The sequence below is a fragment of the Rattus rattus genome, chromosome 6 (genome assembly GCF_011064425.1).
Source record: "Rattus rattus isolate New Zealand chromosome 6, Rrattus_CSIRO_v1, whole genome shotgun sequence".
Classification (NCBI taxonomy): Eukaryota; Metazoa; Chordata; class Mammalia; order Rodentia; family Muridae; genus Rattus; species Rattus rattus.
In genome coordinates, this window is record NC_046159.1 from 116694565 (window position 1) to 116717155 (window position 22591).

Consider the following 22591-nt stretch of genomic DNA (forward strand, 5'->3'; position numbering starts at 1 on the left):
CCCATAAATCGAGGCACACCTTGTCTTTGCCTATGAGACCTGGGGATTTTGTGTAAAAGTCACTGTCTCCCAAATCTTGTCCCTTATTTGGCTGCCTTTGTGGTCACTCAACTCTTCTCTTTGATGATCATATTTCCAGGTGCATTGTGGGTAACCAATGGTCTCCATCTCCCGTAGAAAGTGTCCCACTGTTTTAAACCCAACTCTTTCCTCTTCAGGATAAGCAGGGTGTTAACCATTAGGCAGATCCTAAAGTCGGTGTCTTAAAGATGTCAGTCTAGGTCTTGTCTGACTATGCGGAGAAAGAAATGTCAATAATTTCCCAGGTTCGGTGGGTGGGAGAAGATCGGTATTTAGCAACTGATGACGTGTTTGCTCTCACTGATACACCAAACGAGGTAGAAGGCTCCTTTGCATCTCAGCATCCATGTCTGAAAAATGATGCACTTGGACCTGGCAGTAATATAATAGATCTTAGGTCAGTAAACATTTATGGTAAATGCTAATTTGCTCTAACTTGCTGAGAGCCACATATTAAATAGTAGACTTAAAATCCAAGTGTCCAATGAACTAGAAAAATATTCATAATAAAGGAGAGAGTTGATGAATCTGAGAAACTCAGGGAAGGATTTCAGGAGAAGGGAGGGGAAAGGAAACTACAGAGTGTATTCAAAGCTTAGAACTCTGTTTGGCCCGATGTCAAAGGGCTGTGCTTCTCAAAGCAAACAGATGCAATTTGTACCCACAAAAAACAGCAGAGTGTAGCATGATATCTTGACTGCGGACAGAACTCCAGTTGAAGTGAGGAAGAAGAAAGATTTGAGGGAAACCAGACAAGGAAAAGCCATAGGAATTGGAAACCCAGTGAGCAAGGAGCCCCTCTGAGTCAGCGCACGGATCCCGCAGCCCGTATTTGTTTTGGCGTCGCTGACCTCAAGCATGCGCATTCTTTACTTTGTCTGGTTTTATTACCCTCGTTTCAATGTGCTGCAGCTAAATTTGCCAGCAAAAGTAGCAACCGTCGTCCACAAGAACATAAATGGTGGTTTTGTGGAAGGATGGAATAACAGGTTCGGTTTGTTTCCGAGGCCTTGGCTCTATCTCAAATTACAGAGTGGAGTTAGGATATTGACCAGGTGCACACAATGAGTAACAGAGGCAGGAACCTTCACAGGATGGTTGAAGGCAGAGGCCCTTCTGGTTTAAGGGGTGAGGCGGTAGGTGGGTGTCCCAAAAGAAGAGGTCACAAAATAGTCACAGAGGCTCTATTTGTAATAGTCAAACGCTGGACTCCATCCAAGTGAAGGAATTGTGCGCCTTACCCCAGACAAGTGCCTCAGGCTGGGTATGATGAGTCCTGGATGGAACTTCTAGCCAGTACAGACCCAGTGCTACTTCCGCATCTGAAGTCTCAAACGCCGGGTTGGAAATGCACCACAAATTCGGAGGCTTCCTTGAAAGACAGATTTGGAAATACGAATAGTCGCTCTATCCCATTAGAATTTTGAACCTAGGAATATTGAAATATTGAATATTGAAAAAATATGAGTGGATAGTTTTGGCTACACCACAGCTTCCAAACAAGATTTAGCACCTGCTCACTACACTTTTATGTAAGTCGCAAAGTGGCGAACAAGGGATTGTGTCTGACTGAAATCAGCTCAGCAAGGAGCCTGGCTAGGTATGGCCCTGAAGGATAGCAGTAAATATACAGTGTCCTGTAAAGAAATGCATTGACTCTGTCTTTGGATGTCCATAAGGGAAAAACTGAAATTTCCCTGATAGGAAATAAAGAGGACAGTCAGTAGGTTTCTCAAGCACCTCACTGTCCTCTGGCGGGATGAGAGAGCATGCTGATGCCTATGCTGTATATTGGTTTAGCTGATAGTACTGTGTCCCTTACAGCTCCTGGATACAGAGCACCAATACGCAAGGCCCTTGCAGAGTGTGCTCCTGCCCTGAAGGCTGTTGATATTTGCTTAATATGCAAGATCAAAGCAATCAGAAATCTTCTACACGGCATCTCTCTTCAACCAATACTCTCTTTTCCATTACCGATTATTAGAGACCAGTTATTTGTCAATTACCAAACTGTTATAAAATATGCGTTTCTATGAAAACAATTTAAGAGTAGAGCATGTTCAAAGTTCAAGACCTAGTGGAACTGGGAAATAAAAAGTTGGTATTGAGTCGCTCCTCTTCTTTTTAAAGTCACAATTTTCTCCTGCCTCCTCTTATCCGTCTGTCTGAGCTATAAAACGTAGATAGGTAACTTCTCTTAAGGTTGTAAGAAGACCCATGAATTTGGGAGGGAACACTACTTCTGTTAAGCAAAAATGGTTTTATTTCTGCTTCTAGTTTGAAGTGGTGGTTAAAATTAGATTTTATGCCAATGGACCTCTAAGTTTAGCATAGATCGGAATTATCTGTTACGATGGATTGTTAAGCTATGCTGGAAGTTTCTGATTCGTTCTGGCTGGTTGTGGGACCTGAAAATTTGTATTTTCATGAGTTTCTTGATGATACTGGTCCAAGGAACAACTTCAAGAACTACTCATTCGGGAGCTGGGGAGCTGGCTCTGTGGGCAAGTTTAAAGACCAGAGTTTAGATCCCCAAGACCTACATAAAAGACAGAATTCCAGAACCTGAATGATGAGATACGAGGAGAGACAGAAAGATTCTTGGAAGCTTGGGAACACTGGATATTGTCATCTGACCTCTAAATGTACTTCTGCACACAAATGCTTACTGAAAAGCTACTCAAGGTATAGCCCCCTCGATAGTGAGCTTGCTTAGCAAGCATTAAACCCAAGATTCCATCGCTAGCAACACCTAAATCAGGCATAGTGGCAGGGGCCGAAAATATCAGCAGTCTGAAGGTAGAGGCAGAAAAATCAAAGGTCTAGGTGACCTATCTCTCTCTCTCTCTCTCTCTCTCTCTCTCTCTCTCTCTCTCTCTCTCTCTCTCTCTCTCTCTCTCTCTCTCATTTATTCCAGTGTACAAACTAGTACAGACCTGAGAAGAAAGAGACTCAGAGGGCATGTGGTATGACCTGGTAATGCCCCCGAGTATGTGACCTGGCTGTGATTGGGTCTCTGTCCTCTCATTACTGGTTACTTTTATGGTTATATGTATGACAAGCCAATATTTATAAGGGAAACGATATTTGAGCATTAAAAAAAAACCGAAAAGAATAGAATATATAAAAGGAATACACTAGTTGCATCTCTTTGCTTCTCTCTGTCCGTTTCTTCTAGAAAGCCTACTCCAGCCAGTCCTTGGAACGGGAGCAGTGTGTAGCCATGTTGACCTCTAGCCTGATCAGCTATTGACGACATTGTCCGTACTCTCAGAAGTGTGTTCATTCTGTACTCAGAAGACGTCCTCCGACTCTGCATCCTCTCCTCATGGAAGCAGACTCGGCCAGGAAACCTACCTAGCAGAAGCTAGCAAATCCAATGACTGGATGGGGCCAATCAAAATGTTTCCTCTTGAAAAAGCAAGTCACATCACACAAGCCAGGGAGGTCAGTTTTAGTCCCTGTTCCTGGAATGTCCATGGGATCCGGACCGTGTTTTCCGTGTTCTGGAAGAGTCACAGGAAGTGGTGCGAGAGAGTCTGAGGAAGTAGAGAGCTGTGCGGAGAAACCGTGAAACCAGGAGGCCTTGTGAGAGTTTGCCCTAACAGCTAAAGCTCCTCACTTCCCGTTTTCAGAGCCAGCCAGCCTACTGGGCCTGCCTGCCTGCGTGCCTACTGGAAATATCTCCCGAGGGTTCTCTGGGACTTCCAGGAATCTCTAGTCTTGCTTCTTTTATGTCAGCTAATTTTGAAACAATCCCTTTCCCTTACAAATCAAAACACATCGAAGCACCCAACAAGTCCCAGCTGTAATACCAGCACGGAGAGCTGAGACAAGTTAGCTGAGAGTTTGAGTGTAGCTTCCGCTACAGTATGAGTTCTAGGCTAACAGAAGCTACAGAGCGAGACCCTGTCTCGAAATCAAACCAAACAAATACCACAGCAAAACTCAGTAAAAAAAAAAAAATAAAAAAAAAAACAACCCACATTTTGAAGAAAGCTGCTGCCTGAACATGGGCCCAGAAGAGTCTTGTTCAATCTGGTGTTTTTGCTCTCTGAGCTGTGTGGCACTACTGTGTTCCAGCATCTCTTGTGTTCGGGGGACACTGGTTGTTCTCCTTTTTCTGTACAGAAGTAGGAAGTGTGATAATAACCCTCAGCTGCCTTCTAACACCTTCCTAGAAATTACCCGTGGTATGTTTTAGCTCCGAGGTGGGGAGATTTCTCAATCATGATCCAAGCTGTCTGTAACAAGTTTCAACACAAACTATAAATAGCCAAGGCGGGCCATCTGCTTCCCATCTTTTTATATAAGGAAAAATGAGGGCAAAAGCTGCTTGGCGTCATCAACTTGAAGTAGTCTGTTGCCCTTCGTAGCCAGGGCAAACAGTTTCTTCCCTCTTACCCTGAACTCACCAGTGCGAACGCTGCTTTCCCCACCAGTATAGGGTAAATGGGATTCGGTGGAAGAATGGCTTTGATGAGATCGGCTTTGATGCTAATGGGCGTTAGGGTCAGCCTCGATTTTCTTTCCCCTGTTATGCTCCAACATCTTTGTACCCACAGCTGGGATACAATAATTGAAGTTCCTTTTTGTGAGCAAATTATCTTTCAAAGAGTTTCATTGTGCAGGAAATAGACATGTATTTTCTTGTGTTAATTGACTTATAATTTGGTGATTATATTCCCAGACCCAACCATTGCATTTTATCTATTTATTTCTTTGTTTTTGGTTCCTTCTCTTCTGTTATCCATCTCCTAATTCCTCTTTCCTCTTCTTTGCTGGCAAGGAGTAGGGTCTTACAGGATCAGATGAAATGGGGTAAGGAAGGGGACTAGTAAGAGACAGCTGTGTTTATATGGCATAGCTACTCATCTGGAGGACAGAATTAGAGTAGCCAGAACGAAAAGTGGGACAGCTACAGGAGAACCCTTACACAGGGTTTGACGTGCATCTTTTCTTATAGGAGATTGAGAGATTGAGTCATGCACGCCTAAGATGGCCCTTACTGTACTGTGGAACCTGACTTACAGTACTCACTGCTACGAGAGTGTCCTACACTTCTGCCCTCTGTGTAGTGTCTAACCCCATCCTACCCTGTGCAAGGCAGGGGAAGACAGTCCATGTTGTAAGCTTACAGCATATTAGCAGGGTTGAAGAGACGTCTCAGTGCATAATGGTGGTTGCTGCTTAATCCTGGCCACTGAAGTTCAACCCCTGCCGTAGAGTCCACCTAAGCATGAAAGGACAGAACTGACTTCACAGATTTTTCCTCTGGTCTCCACTGTGTGAGGTGGCACACACTTCCCCTCTTCCTCCCCCTCACCCCCACACTCACACTTCCCCTCATCTCACACACACACTTCCCCTCACCACACACACACACACACATACACACTCACACACACAAACACACACACACACACACACCACACACACACACACCCACACACACACACACACATACACACACACACACACACACACACACACACACACACACACACACACACACACACACACACACACACACACACACACACACACACACACACACACCCTCACCACACACACACACACACACACACACACTCACACTTCCCCTCATCTCACACACATACACAGACATAAAAATTTTTAAAGAACTATATACATAGAACTATGCATGCTATGGTTTTAAATATAATTTTGATTTGATGTGGAGTCAATTAGTGATTAATATCTTATCTCAAAACTGAAAAGGAAAAGTCTTACTCTAACAATCTCCCATCCCTTGTTGCCAAAAAAAAAGAAAAAGAAAAAAGAAAAAACCTCTTCTCTTCATAGTTACTTCACGATGAACTTGTTAATTTTCCCTGACTGTCCCTTTCCTGAACGTGCATAGTTTTATTTCAACAAAATTGTGTTAGTGGGTAAATGTATCCTACAGATTAAACACATACAAAGTACGTTTTCAGGTGTGTTCAAGACCTACACAGCAGAAGCACTGGCAAAATAGAGCAGATACGTAGCCTGGCTTTCCTGGGAATGCAGAGAAACAGAAGTCACAGACTTCATGCAGACTCCACAAAGTTCCCATCTAGCACAGTATGGACCATGGACATAGGTGCATGCTGGTCCAAGTTGCAGCAGACGTAGCTCCTTAGGGATCAATAGGCAGATGGGCACAGTGAAGAACTATGGGGAGAGGCAAGTCTTGCACCACCCAGGCGGGACATCCAAGCACTGTATGACACTTGGTACAAAGACAACTATGGCCATCTTTTTTATTCCAATGTTAGAGGGGAAGCACTTATTCTTTTATACTTAAATACAAAAATTATTCGTTAACTGTGAAGACTGTTTTGGTTTGGGATATTTGTAAAATTTACTAACACAATTCCATCTTATGGTTTGCTTAGAATTTTAAAAAATTCATCAATTAGTATTGAATTTAGTCAAATCCTCTTTGGGGCAGCATTGTCAACCATTGAAATTATCATATGAATTTCTCCTTTAAATTCATGAATGTGTTACATAATTTTTAATTTAACACCCATCTTTACATTGCTGACCTAAGCTCTCATTAGATACATTATCTTTTTTATAAATCAATTAATTTGATTTAAAAGAATCTTTAAAGTATGTTTTATATATGTTTATGAATTAAATCATATGTAATTTTTATTTTGTCGTGTTCTTATATTATTTTGGATATGCTATTATCTCCTTCATTAGAAATTTAGCTAAACTTTTATTAAAATTAATTACATCAGGAATTATAGTGGACACATAACTTCAAAGCAACTCCGAATCCACATTGTAGCATTTTATGTATATAGGTTCTATTCTGTGGTCTAACTTAATTTCCTGTTATATATCATGTCTTCTTTTATATTTCTTATTTTATATGTTGGTACACATTATGTGAATGTATGTGCATGGGTTCCCAAAGAAGCCAGGGTATCAGATGCCTTGGGGCTAGAGGTACAGGTCTTCGTGAGCCACCCAGTGTGGGTGCTGTGATCTGATGGTCCTCATGACAGAACAGCAGGTGCTGCTGAATGCTGGTTTCCACTCCAGCCCGGTGCATCGTATACTGTAATGTTATGACAGCCAAAGGGTTCACTTAGGTTTGTTTTAAAAAGTGAACTATAATGATTTTTAGCATTGTTTCTCAGGATTGTGAGCCTGTTTGTTAATCATTATTATCTTAAATTTGACTTTGCTTGGGGGGTGTTGATAAACTTTTTAGTCCTGGGCTGATTTAATCATCTATTCTTACTATTATTATGCATGCGTGGGTGGGTAGGGGCTAGGGGTTGACAATCTACAGCAAATGTACTGACAGCGGCGGACAACGCGCAAGAGCTGGCTCTCCTTTATCTTGCTGAGGTAGAACCTCCATTGAGCATCACGCTGTGGACTCTAGGCTAATTACCCGAGAGCTTCCACGTGACTCTCCTGACTCCACCTTCCATCTTCCCACAGGCCTGCTGGGATGGCTGCCACAGCATCTAGACTTTTCACACGGGTTCTGGGGATCGAACTCAAGTTGCCAGCGTACATAGCCAAGAGACTCAGCCCACAGAAGTATGTCATGGGATCCCGGGATGAAATTTAGAAACTGAAATTGGAAAAACGGATGTTTAAGTGTGTGCTTTGGCCCACTGGTGAACGAAAAGGAGGGCATGACTGCTCCTGCCTGTGGGTGAGGAGAGAGGCTTCATTGTAGATGGGGAGAGGACAGTCAAAGCATCCAAAAGGATTCAGACTGAACTGGGCCATGAAAGGAGAGAGAGGTGGAGAGAGCGGGACAAGAAGCTACAAACACCTAAGTGCGTGTAGGTTCCTCCCTGATCGCATGGCTAACTGGGAGCTGCTCACTGAATAAGAAAGGTCACGTGGACAAAGAGAGGAGCCAAGAGGGGGCACACACACCCACAGATGTAAACTCACACACATAGATGAAAGTAAAATACACTTACTGAAAACTAAGTAATAAAACTGTTACTTGGTTTTAATGTCAAATCTATAGGATGTCTATGTTTATAGAGATCTGGTTTATATCTGTGTTTCACCCTACTTTCTTATCTTCTTTGTAGATAATTAAATGATTGTATAGAATATCTCCCACTATTACAGATAGACAGACAGACAGACGGATGGACAGACGGACATACACACACACACACACACACACCATATACTGTATTACTTAGACTTTCCCATTAGGGTGACAAAGAAACAATTTATTTCAGTTCCTGTGTGTAAAGATTTCAGTCCATCATGGTAAGGAAGACATCATGGAGCAGACGTACATCCAGGATGTAGGTTGATGTCTATATGCAGGTGAGGGCTGGCACGAGTTAGGTCAAGGCCATGATTGGACAGTAAAAATATAAGGTGGGGACAAAGCTTTTCTAAGCCAAGAGAGGGAGAAGGAAGGGGAATCAAGATGAAGACAAAAAGGATGACCCAGATCCAGGTGATCTCGTATTGCCAAGGAAATTGGGATGGATTTCTGTAAGCAAATTTGTCTTATCTGGTTGAGCGGTTTACCAGATAAACCGCTCAATTGGTTGTAAGTTTATTGTGAGGATGTACTGTAGGTTGAGAATTTAGCATATAAATCTGATCATTGGGTTGCAGTTTGTTGAGTCTTTATTTTAACGGGTTGTTGGGAGTTTATACCATAACTATTAGGGGTCAGATGGTGGGAATATAAACAGAGCAGCGGCAGAGAGTTACGAAAGGGTAGCCATAGCTGGGAACAGGAGGTGGATGCTGGAAATGTGAACAGAGTCCGCAGTAAAAGAGCCGTGAGATAGGCGGTCTCTGTATGAAACTGGGGTGGCAGCTACCCCACTGGATCAGAGAGTCCTTGGGGGCAGTGTGGAGCCGCTGAGATAAATTAGCTCTAGCTTCAATGGCCCTCTGGAGACCGAACTAGTGAGAGTGCGACCACCAGGGTACTCCAGGGAACCGGCCCTTTTTTATTTTTAACTGCAACAACAAGAAGGACAGCCAGTGACCAAAATGGGCCACGACGAATGTGCTCCACCAAGTCCAGCTTCTGGTGATAGACTGCCTACATCTAAGCTTAACTTCTAATACCCTCCCAGAATATCACGTTAGTATAAGCCCATCAGCATTTAAGTCAGAGATGGTGTGATCTAATTACCTCTAAAACCCAGAGATGTGCCGTACTAATCTTCTAGATGATTCTCAGTCCAGTCACGCTGTCAATCATAATTAACCATCACACTTCCATTAAAGCATAAAATTATTATTCTACACATCCTTTCCCTTCTCCTTGCTTCCCCAGTATACTTTAGAGACTGCTTCATACTGTGTATGAAATTTAATATTTATCTGTTATCATTTTACACAAATATAACAATTTACTGTGTAGATGATCCATAATTTATTTAGCTGGTCTTATCCTGGGATCACTGGGTTGTTTTCATCATTTATCATATCAAGTGACAATAACTTACGTATTCATCTACTCGTTTACTGCTGTGTATGAGCATGTGTGTGCAGGCGTGCATACCAAGACATACATGTTGAGGTCAAACATTCAGGAGTCAGTTCTCACTTTACACCATGGGTTCTGGAGACCAAACTTAGGTGACTGGACTTGGCATCAGGCAACTATCTTCTGAGCCATCTCACCAGCCTGAGAAATCATGTAAACCTATGTGTTTTCAAGCTTTTCTAGTGTATGTATGGTTGGACTAGCCTTATGGAAGTGAAGTTCTGGGGGTGGGGGGTCAAAAATAAAATGACTGCAAGTGTGCTCACATTAGGTGTTTTCACATTTTCCCCTCCAGTGGTGAGCATAATATAGTTTCTTCAGCTTTGAGTGAGTAGGTCTGCTTCCCTGTAACCTCAGCATTGTACTGGGCTTTTGAACGCATGAAAGCTTGCCCATCTGATGGCTGGGGATAAAAGTCCCTCCACTACCAGTATCTTGAGGTTTTCACTTATACTGCAAAGAACAAATTGTAAACCGCTTTGCACAGTGTCCCGGAGCCTAAATGAGGGTTTCATTTACCATGTAATTTATTTCTAGTTCTTATTTCTGTCCTGAACAAGCTTTTGGGTTTGAGGTTATAAACAAAATAATTTGACTGTTTACTTGTGGTTGAACAAATGGCATCAACATACACGTGGAAAAAAATCCTTTTTGAAGGGGGAAAAGTAGGGTAATAGTTTCCAAAAATTATCATCTATTTGTATGACAGACTTTTGATTCAGTAAGGTTGTTAAAACACTTGGTTTCTATTATTTAAAGGGCTTTTTCTTTTTCCAGTCAGAAGACCTAGGAAAACTGGCTGAAAATCTCTGGTAGTCATTTGTTTTTATAACTCTTCTCATGAGAGTGGCTTGTGTTAGAGTCTCGAGCTTTGCTCCCCACTGCTTTAGAGATTTACTTCTTTTACTTCAAATTGTGTTTGGTTTTCTACAGGGTGACTTGCGTTTTGTTCTTTCTTGTTCTGTGGAGTTTTTTTGATGGTGTCTTTTGCAGTCCAGACTTTCCTAGAACATACTATATAACCGAGATTGGACTTAACCTCTTGACTCTCCTGTCAAGTGCTAAGATTGCAGGCATTTGCCACCATGCCTGTATCTTTTCTCTCTTAAACAACAACAACAACAACAAACCAATGTTATTTACTCTTCTTTGCTGGCAGCCATTCCTTTATTTTGCTTATACCTACCTTTCATCTTGGTTTACTCTTTCTCTGCAGCCAACTTTATCACCCGAGTCTTAGTTAGGATTTCTATGGGTGGGAAGAGATACCATGACCATGGCAACTCTTATAAAGGAAAGCTTTCAATTGGGGATGGCTTACATCTCAGAGGTCCCTTGTCATCATGGCAGGAGGTAGCTGAAAGGTAGCTGGAGAGCGGGCAATAGGAAGAGAACATAACACTGGGCCTGGCTTAGGTTTCTGATACCCTAAAGCCACCACTCAGTGATACACTTCCTCCAACAAGGCCATATGTACTTTAGCCATACCTTTCAACAGTGCCACTTCCTCTGAGCCTATGGGGGCCATTTTTATTCAAACTACTACAGTCATGATTTACAATGCTCCAAAATGAAGGCAGTCTTGAGTCTGTATGTCTATCTGGGTCTGTGTGCGTGTACGTCTGTGGAGTGCTCTGCAATAGTCTGGATATTTACTAGCCTAGGCTAGCCTTAAGCTTCTGATACTTCCCCCTTATCTCAAATCCTGAGATTGCTGACATACCTATTGTGATGGTTTATATTTACTTGGCCCAGGGAGCGGCACTATCAGAAGGTGTGGCCTTGTTGGAGTAGGCGTGACACTGTGGGTGTGGGCTATAACACCCTCATCCTAGCTGCCCGGAAGTCAGTATTCTGCTGGCAGCCTTCAGATGAAGATGTAGAACTTAGCTCTGCCTGCTCCTGGTCCATGCTCTCCTACCTTGATGATAACAGACTGAACCTCTGAACCTATAAGCCGTCCCCAATTAAATGTTGTCATTATAAGAGTTGCCTTGGTCATGGTGTCTGCTCACAGCAGTAAAACCCTAAGACATCTAGCTAAACATATTGCTTTTAAAAAAAATGGTGTCTTAGGGCCCAAGAGTACTTTCATCTATAAGCTACTTGCCTTCTAAGAACAAGGATCTAAATTTCATTTTTTTTAAATAGTCTTTTTTTAAAAAAGATTTATTTATTTATTTTATGTATATGAACACACTATTGCTGACACGCCAGAAGAGGCATCTGATCTCATTACAGATGGTTATGAGCCACCATGTGGTTGCTGGGATTTGAACTCAGGACCTCTGGAAGAGCAGTCAGTGCTCTTAACCTCTGAGCCATCTCTCCAGCCCCCTAAATTTCATTTCTAAAGATGCTGGCACACTCCTGTGTTCCCAACACTGGAAAAGCTAAGACAGTAAGTAGTTGGGGTGTTGGGGCCAGCCCCAGAGCCTACTTAGAGCATTCCAAGCCAAGACAAGACCCTGTCTAAGGAGAAAAAGAAGAAAAGAAGGAATGTCACTTGAGGACAACGGGTTGTTCTCTGACCTTCATACACACATGTGCATGTCCACTATACAAGTGCATGAGCAGGAACATGTGCACGTGCACAGTATTGTGCTCCCTGACCTGATAAGCTTAACTCTCATAGACTACAAGAATTACAGATATAAGGCTGTGAGTAAGACTTGCACATTTGTGCTTTCTTCATGGACCCTTGATCATTCTCTGCATCTTTCTCTTTCTTCCACTGATCAAACATTCTTGGTGTACTTAATAAATTCAAACTCCTGAAGCAGAAAGGAAGGACACATAAACGCAACAGTGTTTCTGTTCTGAGAAGGCTCATCATCTAGTGGTCAACTGACTCTACTCAGAACAAGTGACTCTAAAGGGCAAGTGGAAATCTCTGCCCATGCCAGCCACCCTCCTCCCTCCTGGATGGCTGACTCCTACTAATGGGTTACTGTTTTGTCTCGGTGGCCAAATGCCTGAGAAACTTAAAGGATGATTTCCTTGGACTCATGGTTCAGGAGGTTTGGGTAATGGTTGCTTGGCCCCATGTTACTTGGTGGCCGTAGGAACCTGTAGAGGAAGGTGTGCTCACCTCAAAATGGACTGGTGGCAAAAGTCCAATGAGGAAAGAAGGTTCAGGGACAAAATATTCCGAAGATCTGCTTCCTGGCAGGGCTACCTCCCAAAATCTTCAGAGCTTCCCAGCACAGTGCCAAGAGCTGGGAACTAGCACCTCGATCGCTCCATAAGAGATGAGTCGCTTTTTGGAGGAACGGGTGCACCTCATAGGCAAGCTAGCACACCTACTCACCTTTTCACTGAATTTGCCGAATTCTACAGTAATCCGTTCCGACTGACTTTTTCCGTTCCCACAGTTGTTTGGTGCCCCTCATGGGGGCTCTCAATGCACGACAACCATTCCTCCTTGTCACTTTTTTACTATAGTATTGTAACTGTGTCTTTTCTTAGCTTGCCGGGGGTGGGGGTGGGGGTGGGGGAGCTCTTCAAGTCCCAGATCAGATTTTATCATCCCGACACAGTGAGCCATCTGCGAGATGTTCAAAAAGTGACCATATGAGTGGATCACACATAAGTACATATCGTGTACAGTGAACTAAAGAAGTCAACAGAAGAGAAACAAACCACACATCCCAGTGAAAACAGAACAAGCCAGGATACTACCGACAACCTCTCAGAAGACTGATGGGATGAACAGACAGTGGATATTGTGCTCTCGTGGACCTTTAGAGTATGTTTTAAAATAACTGCTGATTAAACTTATTGAACTTCCTTTAGTGGTAGGGATTGCTACCTACCATGTAATTCTAATGAATAATTCTTTGTGACATTTATAGGCAAGTACGGTGGCTGGATAAATCTCGTGATGTTAATCAGTAATGCCTGAGAGCTCGGGCACCATTGTAAACTCAGACCTTTAGGAACACAGGGAGCAGCTGTTGCAGGTTTCCGTGCACAAGCGTAGCTGAAAAAAGAATTAAAGCACGGTGTGCGTGGATTGGGGAAAGGCAGCTTTTCACAAACACTATGTTTTCCTATAATTTTCTGCTTATTATTAACCTAATACGAGAGAAAGCAGGTGTTAGTTTCTTGATATGCTGAGTATTTCTCCCAGAGTGAATTTATTTTAACTTTTAAATTTATTCTGTGATTTGCTAATTTTAAAACTTTTTTAAGATTTATTTTATATCTATAAATGTTTTGCTTATGTGTATGATTCTGTAACCACAGGCAGGCCTGGTACAGATAGAAATAAGAAGAGGGCATTGGATCCCCTAGAATTGGAGTTGCAGATGCCTGTGAGCTGCTGTGTGGGAGCTTGGAATGGAACCCAGGTCCTCTGCAAGATCAGTCAGTGGTCTTAACCACTAAAACATTTCTTCAAGCCTGTAATTCAGTAGATCGTTTATCTACGTGATTCATTTGCTTCTATAGAGATTATCTCAAATTATTCCTAGATGAATCTTTCATCTTCCTTTTGTGTAAATCCTAATCAACTTTCTAAAACAATTCTCTAATTTTCTTCTAATTTCTCCCTCATCTCCGCACCTCCTAAAGCTTCTTCCACTTAGATGCTCATTCTACAGCATCTGCTTCAAGTTAGTTCTAGAGGCTACGCTTTGGTACCCAAGACAACTTAGCTGAGAAAGTTGCTTGTCAAGGACCTTTATCAGGACTGGCGATGTGTTTGCCCAGTATGCACAAAGCCCTGGGCATCCACACCATTGCCTAAAACTGGGCATGGCGGCATGACCGAGCCAGCTCATTCAGTCAACAGGTTCTGCAAGGAGGGAGTGAGGATTTAAAGAAGAAGAAGAAGAAGAAGAAGAAGAAGAAGAAGAAGAAGAAGAAGAGGAAGAGGAAGAGGAAGAGGAAGAGGAAGAGGAAGAGGAAGAGGAAGAGGAAGAGGAAGAGGAAGAGGAGAGAAGAGGAAAGAGAAGAAGAAGAAGAAGAAGAAGAAGAAGAAGAAGAAGAAGAAGAAGAAGAAGAAGAAGAAGAAGAAGAAGAAGAAGAGGAAGAAGAAGAGGAAGAAGAAGAAGAAGAAGAAGAAGAAGAAGAAGAAGAAGAAGAAGAAGAAGAAGAAGAAGAAGAAGAAGAAGAAGAAGAAGAAGAAGAAGAAGAAGAAGAAGAAGAAGAAGAAGAAGAAGAAGAAGAAGAAGAAGAAGAAGAAGAAGAAGAAGAAGAAGAAGAAGAAGAAGAAGAAGAGGACAATTAGACAACACTTTAGCATGACCCCAGCCAGTTCTGAGGCTGAGGCAGGTTTATTTTTTTCCTGGTCTGATTTTATACCATTTTAATTACGTGCAAGTAATAAGTTCAGTTCTAGGTTAAGGGAACAAGAAAGGCAATAAACACAGATAGTCAAGGAACAAGCAAGGCAGTAAACAAAGTCCCGTGATCACTGTTTCTAGGGGATTTTAGGACTGTCCTAGTCCAAAGTCACACACTTGCCTGAAGACTACTTCTTTGTTCTAACCTAAAATCAGATTCCTATCTGAGCTTATTTCCTTGTCTGGCCCAACGTCAAATTCCTGCCAAGTTTCTAGAAGCAACCCCAAAACCTCTCCACTGTGGCACACTCCTATAACCATAGCACTTGGGAGGTAGAGGCAGGAAGATTAGGACTTCAGGGTCATTCTTAACTTTGTACTGGTTTAATGCTAACCTGTGCTACATGAACTCTGCCCCACCCCACACACAAAAAAGACAACTGTAACATTACAGATTGTAGATACTTGAATGGGAGTGCCTCTGCTTTTGTTTTCAATGAGTATTTCTTTATCCTGATTCTTGTGGAGAAAGAAGCATGTAATGGCTTGATTTTTATTTCCTAAGTTCCATTAAAAGGCCAGCTGCTGCCACGGTTTGTATTGTACTGCCCTCTGCATCAGTACAATCTGTACTAAACAAACTAAAATGTATCTGAGGCTTAAACCAATGCCCTGGAATTTCTTACATGTGTTGTGTGTCTGTCACAGGTTGGTAAGGGCATTCCTCCCTTCTTTTAAGGACCCAAACTACTAGAACAACCACTATTTCAACTGTTACTGTTTAGTGTAATAAAGAGAAAAGTCAATTTTTCGATGTTTGGCAACAGTGTTTCAATGACTATATAGTTTTTGAAAGTGAATGGTTTTGTCTGGAATCAGTCACTGAAGGACCCTAGGGGCTTTCACCAGCTTTATACCCACCTTTATAGTTACCTGGAAGGATCTAGTGGAGGACTCCCTCCTCTTGGATAAAAACCTTGAGCCAGAGATGGGGTCAATCTGAGGCCAGTGGGAAAATTCCACCACAAACCTCCGAGCACAGAAAGACCCCTCCCTTCCAGGAGGAGCAGAGCTAGTTTAGTTCCTGGAACAGCTGCAAGCCAAACTGTTGAACGAAGCCACCTGTGACTCCCCATCTCTTGGAAAGTCCTGGAATAGTCCACTGACCACAAGTCAGTTTGGAGGTCGCTTTGCCCCACCAATAGTACCCTGCCTAGTTACCATTGTTCAAATTCTGCCCTTATTGTTAGAAATCTGCCTCTATCAAAGATATATAACTCCCTATTAAAGTGTGCTCGAGGTTGTCTCTCTCCAAAGGGAGGCAACCCCGGTGAGTGTTGGATCAATAAAGCTCCTCTTGCTTTTGTATCGATCACCACCTCTGTGAGTTTCATTCAAGGGGTCCCAGAAGGGGTTCAGATCGGACCTCACAGACTTTTTATTTTCTCTGAGACTTTTGCAGGTCCTGGCCATGAAGGAAAAGAACCCCATAGAGACCAACGAGTCTATAAAAAAGAGCATCCTCCAGGACCCTTCCACAGTGGATCTGCTGCTAATAGATCTTCTACCCCCTTATCCCCCCTACCATGGCTCTGGTTCCTACAGCCCCTTCTCAAGGATCTCCCTTGAGCTCATGACCAGTGTCCCTTTCCCCGCCTTCCTCCTGCCCCAGCAAGAGAGGAGGGTGGGGAGGGACCCTTGGAACAGGGACTGGCCACAGGGACTCGGAGCAAAAGGGCCACTTCACCTGATACAACAGTAGTCCTCCTCTTCCAAGCCTACAGACTTATTGATGAGGTTGGCAATCAGGCCATGCAATACTGGTCCTTCTCTTCAGCCAACTTGTACAATTAAAAGGACCAACACTCCCCATCACTTTTTCAGATAAACCCAAGGGACTAACTAATCTATTTGAGACTGTTTTATTAGCCCACCTGGGATGTTATCTACCAACTCATGAGAGTGCTCTTCATGACCAAAGAGTGAGAGAGGATAATACAGGAAGCCAGAAATAATGTCCCCTCAGACACAGGACACAGGGGCACCACTCATTGACCAGGATGTCATCAACAGCAGTTTCCCCTGACTAGACCCGGCTGGGACTTTAATACAGCAGGAGGTATGAAGCACCTGAAGGTCTTCTGCCAGACCTCTGTTGGTAGGTCTCAAGGCACCCATTTGACCAAGGTACATGAGGTTAGACAGGGATCAGATAAATTCACTGCTGTAGTACCCTCCTTCGCCCCCTCAGTGTTTTCCCCTTGCTGAGCCTTGCTGATGCATATGAAAGCTTTGTCCCTAACAAAGGAACATCTTGACCTTTCTGTTTGGTACCTGGGTGGTAATACCTGGGCAGTATACCTGGTCAGTAACACTGTTAAGTCAGTTCCTGTTTTTTGTTCCTGTTTTTCTCCTGAGGGCAGAAACTTGTTTTTCCACTGTGCTTCCTGGAATTTTCTACCTGGTAGATTTGGGGTATATATACTTTGAACCTCAGTAAAGATTTGGCACTCCCATAACAGGAATGACCTGAGTATGTGTTTTTTCTTAAATCCCCCAGGCCTATGCCTAGTTCTCGGTAACCTGACGGCACAGGCGCTGTCATCCTGCTGCCTTTCTAGAGCAGCTCATGGAGGCATTACACTAATAGACACCTTTTGACCCCAGCAGTGAGGAGCACAAAGCTACTATGACTATGGCTTTTATAGACCAGGTTAGTAGAGATATCAGGAAAAAAGTTTCAGAGGCTAGAGGGACTACAGGATAAGTCATTGAGGAATTTAATGTAGATTGCTGAGAAAGTCTATTTACCATAGCAGGGAGACAGAGGAGGAGAAGGAGCAGAGAGTGAGAAAGGAAGAAAATGAAAGGGAGATGAAAAAAGAAAAGAGACAAGAAAGGAATTTACAGAGAATCTTGGCTACAGTAGTTAGAGAAAGCAGAGAAGAGAGACTCCAACCAAAGAGATACAGAAAACCCCTTGAAAAAGACCAGCATGCATATTGCAAGCAGAGAGGCCACTGAAGCCAGGGGTGGGAAATCCCAGGCCTTCAGAAGAGCACCCCCAACACCAAAGGCGTTAACCCTGGGGGAAGACAGGGGCTAGGGAGGACAGGGTTTGGACCCTGACATGCTGGAAAATAAATCTCTTGCTTTTGCATCAATCTTCATCTCTGTGTCTCACTCAGGGCATCTCCAAGTAAGTACCACTGACTGAGGGTCGGGAGGTCTTACATCATAGCCCCACCCAAATCCAAGAAAGCAAAATCTAAGTCTAACAAATAAAGTGGAAAGGTCCTTGAAAGGATAGGAGATGGTTGGTGAACATTCCAGATGGTTGAGTGACTGCCCCAGCACACTCAAATAAAAAAACATATTAAAGTAGGACATTTTGGAGAAGTGTGCACTAGTATCAATGTCAGGGACCAAATAAATACCCATTTATTCAGTAGGGTAAGTAAATTAGATTAGATTTCAGAGTGTTGAGGAACTCGGTTCGGGTCCCTTACATTATTGAACATCAACATTGTAAAAGACATTCTATCAAATCATTTGGAGCTGGAGAGAGTGGTTAAAAACACAGCTCTTGCAGACAATCCGGGTTCAGTTCAGCTCAGAACCATCTGTAACTCCAATTCCTGCCATCCTCTTCTGTATCCTTGAGTTACATATCTACACATGCAGGCAAAACACCCATGCACATAAACTAAGAACAAAAAGTAACTGCACATAACTGTGAGCATTGTAGTGTTTTAGAGTTATGTGCGCACTGTCGAGAACTTCACAAGTTACGTCCTTTTCCTGAGGTTTGGCAGTCTTCTTGAAAAGTCTTGAGCTATAGAATCTTGAATAATGTAAATAAGTTCTCTTTATGATACCCTTTGCTTCCAGAAAAGAACTAACTTGCAACTACGGTGATAAAAATAAACAATCAGCTTTCCGCCGGGGGAAGCCATCTTCCAGTAACTCGCCAAAATGACAAACACAAAAGGAAAGAGGAGGGGTACTCGGTATATGTTCTCTAGACCTTTTAGGAAACATGGAGTCGTTCCTTTGGCCACACACATGGGAATCTACAAGAAGGGTGATATTGTAGACATCAAGGGAATGGGTACTGTTCAAAAAGGAATGCCCCATAAGTGTTACCATGGCAAAACCGGAAGAGTCTACAATGTCACCCAGCATGCCCTGGGCATCATTGTAAACAAACAAGTTAAGGGCAAGATTCTGGCCAAGAGGATCAATGTGCGGATTGAGCACATCAAGCACTCAAAGAGCAGAGACAGCTTCCTGAAGCGGGTGAAGGAGAACGATCAGAAGAAAAAGGAAGCCAAAGAGAAGGGCACCTGGGTTCAGCTGAAGCGCCAGCCTTTGCCACCCAGAGAAGCCCACTGTGAGGACTAACGGAAAGGAGCCTGAGCTGCTAGAGCCCATTCCATACGGATTCATGGCTTAATGTATACAAAGGAAATGAAGGAGCTGGACTGCAAAGTCTTCTCCTTAAAAAAAAAAAAATAAACAATCAAACTAACTAACTAACTAATACAGAAGGCCCATTGCAAACATATTAATTACAATGAAAACCTACATTCTTTTTTTCCTTTTTGTTTTTTTCTTTTCTTTTTAAAAGATGTATTTATTTTATGTGAGTACACTGTTGCTCTCTTCAGACACATTAGAAGAGGGCATCACCAGATCCTGTTACAGATGGTTATGAGCCACCATGTGGTTGCTGGGAATTGAACTCAGGACCTCTGGAAGAGGAATCAGTGCTTTTAACTGCTGAGCCATCTCTCCAACCCTCAAAAACCTACATTCTTAATAACCCATTATTTTTTGTGATGCATTTTTTTTCTGTAACTACCTTAAGAGCTGTTGTTTATTAATAATTTGTGACTATAATTAAAAGCATGACCTAAGTAAATGCCACTTTTGTAAAACACTAGACTGTGAGTTCATTTTCTGTTGGCTGTCTATGACTTGGACATGCAATCAACCATTAAGAGTTTGTTTCACCCGTGGGACTCCCTTGGACAAAAGTAAATTTTCATTATCAAGTGATTATTTATTGACAACTGCTTTTGGTTGAGGAACAGAAGCATGTACCCACTTCTTTCAGCTCCAGTGCCTCCAGTAGTGCAGACTCATGCAGGCCCTGTGCATGCTGCCATGCTCAGTTTCTGTAAATCCTTATGTGTGTGCATGGGTCATGTTGATTTCGAGGGCCTTGTTTTCTTGGTGTCTTCCATTCCCTGTGGCTCTTACAGTCTTTCTATCTTCTCTTCTGCAGAGTTCATTGAGGAAGGGATTTAATGGAGAAATCATATCTAGAACTGAGTCTTTCACAGTCTCTTATTTTGTGCAAATATCTGGCTGTGGGTCTCTGAATTTGTTACTGGAAGCTTCTCTGATGATGGCTGAGCAAAGCTCAGATCTATGAGTGTATAAAGTCATCAGGAATCATTATTGCTATTATCATTATCATTATCATTATAATTCTACTCCTTTAAACAGTAGCATCTGGCTTTACCCTAGGTTTACCCTAGGCTAGCTAGTCTCAGGTTAATGGTCATCCAAGCAGTGCTGGGTTGCATCTTGTAGAGTGGGCCTTAAATCAAATCAGACATTGATTGGTTACTCCCACAAGCTTCGTGCCACCAGCTGTTTCTCCATGTTCCATGAGTCCCGTAGGTGTTATCTTTACTCAAGTCAGTTTTTGGAGAGCAACCTATAGTCTTGGCAAAAGCCTAGGTTGTTTGGGGATGCCTATGAGAGCCTTTTGGCTAACTACTCAATTAGATATAGCCAATTCCATTTCTAGAACCTTCATAGGAGATGTCTTATTGGGGTTCTGTCTTATTGGAAGTTCCTCCTTGTCTAATTACTTTCATATCAGGCTTTTTCCTTTTGTTCATTCTTGTGTTCTTCCTTCCTTCCTTTCTTTTTTCTTCATTTTAAATTTTATCTTATTTTTATTTTATTGTATTTGTATATTTATTTTCTCTTCTCTCTTTTTACCCCACAGGTCCTTTGTCTATGCAGCTTCCAGTTCAATGTCTTTATGGGGTTCCTGAGTGTGCAAATGAGTGAGCCTCTGTATCTATATCTGTTTCTTATTCCTTCTTTGAGTTCTTCTCCTTCGGTTTGTTTGTTTTGTTCTATTCTAAAGTGTTAGTTTCTGTTTTATCTTATGATAAATGGTTTGATCAATGGAATACAATATAAGACCCAGAAATAAACTTGATTTTTGACAAAGAAGCCAATACCATATAATGAGCAGAGTGGGGGTAGAGGGAAGCATCTTCAACAAATGGTTCTGGTCTAACTAGAGGTCTGCATATAGAAGAATGCAAACTGATCCATATTTATCACCCTGCAAAAAACTCAAGTCCAAGTGGATCAAAGATCTCAACATAAAACCAGATATACTGGATGTAACATAAGAGAAAGTGGGAAGCTGCTTTGAGCACATTAGCATAGAAGACAATGTCCTGAACAGACCAGCAATAGTTCAGGCACTAATATCAATAATTAATAAATGGGACCTTAAGAAACTGAAAAGCTTCTGTAAGGCAAAGGATACAGAAGCCTACAGGGTGAGAAAAAATCTTCACCAACCCTATATCTGACAGGAGGCTAATATCTAAAATATATAAAGAACACAAGAAATTAGACATCAAACAAACCAAATAAGCCAATTAAAAATGGGATGCAGAACTAAACAGAAGATTCTCAAAAGAGGAATCTCTAATGGCCAAGAAGCACTTAAAGAAATGTTCAATATCCTTAGTCATAAAAATTGCAAATCAAAATGACTCTGAGATTCCATCTTAAATCCTTCAGAATGGGTCAAAAACTCAAGTGACATCACAGGCTGGCAAGGATGTGGAACAGGGGAAAGCACTCCTTCATTTCTGTTGGGAATGCAAACTTGTACAACTACTTTGGAAATCAATCTGGGGGTTCTCAGAAAATTGGGAATAGTTCTACCCCAAGACCCAGATATCCCACTTCTAGGCATATATGCAAAAGATGTCCCACTATGCCACAAGGACACTTGCTCAACTATGTTTATTGAAGCTTTATCCATAATATCCAGAAACGGCAAACAACCTAGATGTCCTTAACTGAAGAATGGATAAAGAAAATGGAGTACATCCACACAGTGGAATACTATGCAGCCATCAAAATCAAAGACATCATGAAATGTGCAGGCAAATGGATAGAATTTGAGAATATCGTCCTGAGTGAGGTAGCCCAGGCATGGTCTCTACTCACTTATAAGTGGACATTAGCCATAAAGTGCAGACTAACCATTCTACAATCAACAGACCTAAGGAAAATAAGTAACAAGGAGGTCCCAAAGGAGAATGCGTAAAGCTCACTCTGAAGGGGAAACAAAATAGATATTGGAAGTGGTGGAGGGAGGAAATTGGGTGGGAGAAGGTAAGGAATGGAATGGGAATGGGAATCAGGTATGGGGAGATGGGAGGCAGGAGAGAATGGGAGGCACCCATGGAACAAGCCTGAGATCTGGGATGGGTGAGGCTCCATGAAGTCTATAGGGATGATTATAACTGAGATTCCTACAAGAGAGGGCTATGAAGACTGAAGTGGCCACCTCCTGTAGTCAGGCAGGACTTCCAATGGAGGAAGAGGGACATCAACCCACACACAAAACCTTCAACCCAAAATTTGTCCT

General features: G+C 42.4%; 1 protein-coding gene across 1 annotated transcript; it reads left to right on the forward strand.

Moving 5' to 3' along the window:
* Nucleotides 1-18864: 18864 nt before the first annotated feature.
* LOC116902934 (60S ribosomal protein L21-like) lies at nucleotides 18865-19333 on the forward strand. Its single transcript, XM_032905259.1, has one exon. The coding sequence runs from the start codon at nucleotides 18865-18867 to the stop codon at nucleotides 19291-19293; it is 429 nt and encodes a 142-aa protein (XP_032761150.1). The 3' UTR covers nucleotides 19294-19333.
* Nucleotides 19334-22591: the final 3258 nt, after the last annotated feature.

Coding starts and splice junctions, on each gene's coding strand:
- LOC116902934 (XM_032905259.1), top strand. CDS start 18,865: ATGACAAACACAAAAGGAAAGAGGAGGGGTACTCGGTATATGTTCTCT.